Genomic DNA, 5,797 nt, shown 5'->3' on the forward strand with positions numbered 1-5,797 from the left:
ACCACGAGATTACCACGACACTATCAATGGGCATGAATACACAAAGGGGTACTATCTTGTAGATGATATATACCCTCCTTGGTGCACATTTGTCAAGAACATCAAAGAACCCACAACTAGGAAACAACGTGAAGTTGCAAGGGTGCAAGAGGCGGCCTGGAAAAACATTGAAAGAGCATTCGGGGTTTTGCAATCTAGGTTTGCCATTGTTCATGGTCCTACTCGTTTTTGGGACCAGCGGACCATGAAAAACATCATGACATGTTGTGTTATTCTTCACAATATATGATTCTCAAAGATGAGAGAGACATGAACTTGAAGTTCTTCTACGATAATGTGGGTAGCCGTGTGAAACCAGATAGAGACCATAACCACATTAGAGCTTTTCTTCAGACTTGCAAGGAGATTGAAAATGCAAACACCCACTTTCAGCTTCAAGAGGATCTCATTGAGCACCATTGGCAAAGGGTTGGACAGTAACAAAACTCATTTTTCTATTTATTTTCATTTAATTCATGTGTGATTTGTATTCGGGACAAATTTTATATTTAATTATTTAGTTTGCTTCGGTGATTCGAATAATTATTTGTAATGTGGATGATTGTTGTATTGTGGTGTGGTATTAATATATTTTTTAATATGTGCATATGTGTCAAATTTAGATCAAACCGTATGTGATTTGCAGACCGGCGGGAGCGGTGCAAGAGCAGACCCCGCAAAACCGACCCGTAAAAGAGCATATTTCGCCAATATCCTTTTATACGGGTCCGTTTTGTGGGGTCTGACTTTGCGGTCGCTCGCGCCAGCTCGCAAAGCCATTTTTCCGCGAGCTGTAAATGCGTTTTGCGGCCGACGTTATACGGGGTCTGCTAGAATGCTCTAAAGACTGGCCGAAACTGAAACTACTCGGAGCCACGCCTGTGGACTGGACCCACAAACGGGCGGTCGTTCCAGGGTCAAAGTCGGTCTGTCAGCCTCCCTTTCCCACGGGTCAAGTAGAAGTAGTTGTCCGGTCACGCTTCTTCACATGGCAAAGGTTCTCGTGGCAACCCATTATCAGTTTCACTTTCACCCGAATTTCACACGGTCTTCCCGGTAATCGCCTCGCCGGTCAATGTCAGTTCTAGTTGTGGAGCAACCACGTGTGGTTTTCCCGGGAAATCACGGGCGAGCGCGCTGCGTTTTTCGTCTGAACAATAATTAGTTCGGTCAATGCACTCGCTCTGGATCGCATTGCAGAAGACAAAACTTGTGACAGAACGCTCGAACTAAAATTACTTGGAACAATCACACGCTCTAATATTTTAAGCACAGGACCATTTGTTTTCTAGCCCGGCCATGAACGCGCGTGCTGCTACGGCTGATTGAAACCCTGCGGTAGGTGCACAGTAATTCTACTCGATCGTTCGTCTTTTCCTCTCTGTCATTTTGGTCCACGTAGTACACAAACTTGTGACAGAGAGGCGTCACATGCCTGATCGATCAGATTCAAGATTCTTACATACGGAGGGAATAGATACCGACGATGGCAACAAAAATACAAATCTCGCGGTATACATCTGCTTGTGCATCGAGCCGACCAGCAGGCCTGTGGCCAGGATTTGGATCCACTCGATCGACAAATCGGCGTGGGGTGTTGTTTTAAACTTTTATTGGCTTCGTCATGTACCATACTACCATATCGCCTTACTGTATAGTCCTGTAGCACCTTTTGGCATTGTCTAAAAATGCATCCGAAATATAGTATTTCTAGGAGTAAATTTTGATTTACCCCGCAAAAGAAGGAGTAAATCTAGATTTTATTTACCCAACGCCCCGGTTATCCTTCTCTCTCCCGTCCGCCGGCTTCGTCGTTGTTTAGAGGAGTGAGGACCCATCCATTCATAGTTTTCAGTTCTTGTAGTTCGTTGTTTTCCCTAAAGTTTCGGTTGTCCGACGAGGTGACAACAACCATGACGCATTGGAATAAGGTCGATCCGGGTTCTTTCTAACTCGACGACATCCAAACTTGTGTGGATGAAGGGCATGTTGCTAGATATGTTGGCTGTCTTTGGATCTAGATAATTCATGTGTCCATCAAGGGAACTAGTTGGCTAGATTTTGGTGCGGAAACTTTGATGTCATCTCTCTGTTTGTTTTGCGGCAAGGTCTGGATTCTGCAACCCTCTGGATTGATGGCGAAAAATGGAAAGCATGTCCTATTTGGGGTGTTTCTTCGGCCAATGTTCTTTCGAACGGTTATTATATCCAATTGTTCACGTCGAGTAGCTATTTCGGTATTGAAAGCCTTGTACGATGAAAGTGTTTGTAGATGTCTCTTTCCTTCAGTGTTTGTTGGGTCCAAATTAATTTCATGATCCGACAGGCGGTGAACAAACGAAGAAGAGGATTAATACGATTTTTGTTGTAGTTCTGCATCTTACGTTTTGTATTATGCCAAGTTGACCTTGTACCAACTTGCTATTGTTTTCCTTAATGAACAATGTAACAAAATGTTACTTAAACTATACATTTAATGAACAAAACTTTCAAATTTGTTGACTAAGAGCATAAGACGCGCCCGTGCGGTAAAAGTGCTTTTTAGCGTGCGCCGACCAGTTTCGCGCGCTCCAGCGGTGGCGGGAAACAAGCGCGCGCGTGCGGGAAAAGGCGGCAGCTTGCGCGCACGGCCTATAAAACTGCAGCGCCATCTGCCGCTTTCTCTCGCTCTCTCCACTGCTTTCCCTCCTTGTCGCCGACACGCCACCACCGCGCCACCATGCCGCCTCGCTGTCGGGGAGGTTCAGGCTACCGCGGCGTCCGCGTGCGCCCTTCCGGCACCTACTCCGCCCCAATTCAGTCGGGCGGCGGCGTGCGCCTCGGCCTCGGAACTTCGACACCGCCCAGGATGGCGCGCGCGCGTACGATGTTGCTGCGTGGCGCCTCCGCGACTTCACCGACGTGTCGAGGTGAGAGCGGGCACAGGAGTTGGCATCTTTCCCGCGGCTTACCACTGACGAGGATCGTCGCAAACACCGGAGGCGGGAGCGCCGTCTTAGCCTGACCGAGATGGACGAGGAAGCCATGACGGTGTGGAGGCAACGCTTCCCGCAAGACATCATCAACGAAGAACAGTTCTTCGCTGAGAGGAGGGCGGAGAGGGAGGAGAGGAGGAAGGAGCGAGCCGCCTATCGCGAGGACAAGCGAACGCGGAAGGCGGTCGCTAAATAAAACATGGCGCTAGGAGATGCATCGTCCTGGGACTCCCGCGACGAGCGGTTCCTTGACGCCTATGCTCAGACGTCGGAGGAGGACATCACCGAGGCAGAGTTTGAGTCGGAGAACGAGTAGTAGTAGAACTATATATCGTTGGAAAAGTCAGTTCTATTTTGTATCGTAGAAGCAGGCTATGTGAACGTAGTAGAAAGAAGCAAGTTTTATTTTGTATCGTAGAAGTAGGCTATGTGGACGTAATAGAACTATATATCGTTGGAGAAGCCTGGGTATACGCATTTTGTATCATAGAAGCAGACTATGTGCGCTGCATTTTTTGCGCGCTGCTGGAGCGGCGCGCGTGCTACATTTTAGCGTGGCTGTTGGAGCCAGCGCTGCGGGCCGCGCAAAACCAGGCGAAGCGCGCGCGGTATAGTAGTGTTTAGCGCGGCGCGTTGCGCGCCTGTTGAAGATGCTCTAATACGTCAGCATGAAGTGTTTAATGATTATATTTGACGCCCTAGCAGGTCAAGTGCAACCACCCCTTTATAACTATTTAGAACGAAATTAACCTAACCTCCAAAGCAAGACTTTACAAACGATCAGAATAGACCAAGCGCGTCTAGCTCAAGCGCACTATAAGTAGCCGTGGGTAGCGCTGCTGAGATGCACAACACACAGCGCAACCAGCACCACAGACACCAATAATCTTTCACTGTCTCAAGCCCACAGAGGCACTCGCACATTTTTGGCGATGGAGGTGACCCCGAACCACACGCAGGCCGTGAGCGGATGGGCGGCCATGGAGCCCTCCGGCAAGGTGGTGCCCTTCGCCTTCAAGCGCCGGGAAAACGGCGTGGACGACGTCACCATCAAAGTGCACTACTGCGGCATGTGCCACACCGACCTCCACTTCATCAACAACGACTGGGGCATCACCATGTACCCCCTCGTGCCCGGCCACGAGATCACCGGCGTCGTGACCCGGGTCGGCGCCAACGTCTCCGGCTTCCGCCCTGGTGACCGCGTCGGCGTGGGATGCATCGCCGCCTCCTGCCTCGACTGCGACCACTGCCGCCGCTCTGAGGAGAACTACTGCGACAAGGTCGCGCTCACCTACAACGGCATCTTCTGGGACGGCAGCGTCACCTACGGCGGCTACTCCAGCATGCTCGTCGCGCACAAGCGCTTCCTCGTGCGCATCCCGGACGCCCTGCCGCTGGACGCCGCCGCGCCGCTGCTGTGCGCCGGGATCACCGTGTACAGCCCCATGAAGCAGCATGGCATGCTACACGCTGGCAGGAGGCTCGGCGTGGTCGGGTTGGGCGGGCTGGGCCACGTCGCAGTCATGTTCGGCAAGGCCTTCGGGCTCAAGGTCACCGTCATCAGCACGTCGCCGGCCAAGGAGCGCGAGGCGAGGGAGAGCCTCAAGGCTGACGACTTCGTCCTCAGCACCGACGAGAGGCAGATGCAGGGTATGGCCAGGAGCCTGGACTACGTGATCGACACGGTGTCGGCGCAGCACTCGCTGGGGCCCATCCTGGAGCTGCTCAAGGTGAACGGCAAGCTGGTGCTGGTGGCGGCGCCGGACAAGCCCGTGGAGCTGCCGTCCTTCCCGCTCATCTTCGGAAAGAGGACGGTGAGCGGGAGCATGACAGGGGGCATGAAGGAGACGCAGGAGATGATGGACCTGTGCGGGGAGCACGGCATCACCGCCGACATTGAGCTCGTCTCCACCGACGGGATCAATGATGCGCTGGCCAGGCTCGCGCGCAACGACGTCCGCTACCGCTTCGTCGTCGACGTCGCCGAGACTGGCTCCAGGCTCTAGCTATTTGATTCCGTTCGGGCTGCCTGTTCATTTTCAGAGTATGGAAGAAGGATGGGTACCTATTTCATTTTCAGCCCAATTCATTTTAAGAGTATTTTCAGAGTTTATCAAGAGTGGTCGATCATTCCGTCGTCATGCAATACAAGCGGACAAGGCGTTGTTAATTTTTGTGCATGCGCATGTGGGCGTGAAGTTAGGCATCTCGAACGCCCGACCCTCGAACAGCCCGTGCGCGGGTGTCATTCAACGCGGTCCTGCATTGATTCTCATAGCGGTTCGGACACACTTTCTCCCGTAAATCAAAGACGAACATGAAGGTTGGACGTCCGGATTACACCCACATCCACTTCTAACACCCTGGCCCACACAAAACCCTTCTCCCTCACATGCGCCCGTTGCCGCCCAACGCCAGCTGCCCTCATTCATGCAGCTATAGAGCGTCCGCTTTACATTGAAGCCGGCCCAGAGCAGACGCGACCTCTTACTGTCTCCGTCATTGAAGGGGCGCGCCAGCCGAGGACGCACCCGCTTCATTCCCGGCTGAACACGCCTTCTCGTGGCATTCAAACCGCTGTAGACTGTCCGCCTTTCTCCATTAAACCCGGGTGTGTGCCAAGAAACTTACTTCAGCCGCACGTCCGTTCGCGAGCCAGCTGACATTAAACACAACAATGATTGGCTCGCGTCCGCCCGCTATTTAAATGATGCCAGACACCGAGCAAGAACCGCACCACACCTTCGCTCCCCATTTCCTCCTTGAACAATTTTCTCTAT

The 5,797-nt window shown here is 52.1% G+C and overlaps 1 protein-coding gene across 1 annotated transcript; it reads left to right on the forward strand.

Moving 5' to 3' along the window:
• Nucleotides 1-3,880: 3,880 nt before the first annotated feature.
• Nucleotides 3,881-5,130, forward strand: LOC119367075 (probable cinnamyl alcohol dehydrogenase 6). The gene has a single exon (XM_037632700.1). It carries the CDS (start codon nt 3,947-3,949, stop codon nt 5,021-5,023), a length of 1,077 nt encoding a protein of 358 aa, XP_037488597.1. The 5' UTR covers nt 3,881-3,946; the 3' UTR covers nt 5,024-5,130.
• Nucleotides 5,131-5,797: the final 667 nt, after the last annotated feature.

This window comes from Triticum dicoccoides, chromosome 2B, assembly GCF_002162155.2.
Source record: "Triticum dicoccoides isolate Atlit2015 ecotype Zavitan chromosome 2B, WEW_v2.0, whole genome shotgun sequence".
NCBI lineage: Eukaryota > Viridiplantae > Streptophyta > Magnoliopsida > Poales > Poaceae > Triticum > Triticum dicoccoides.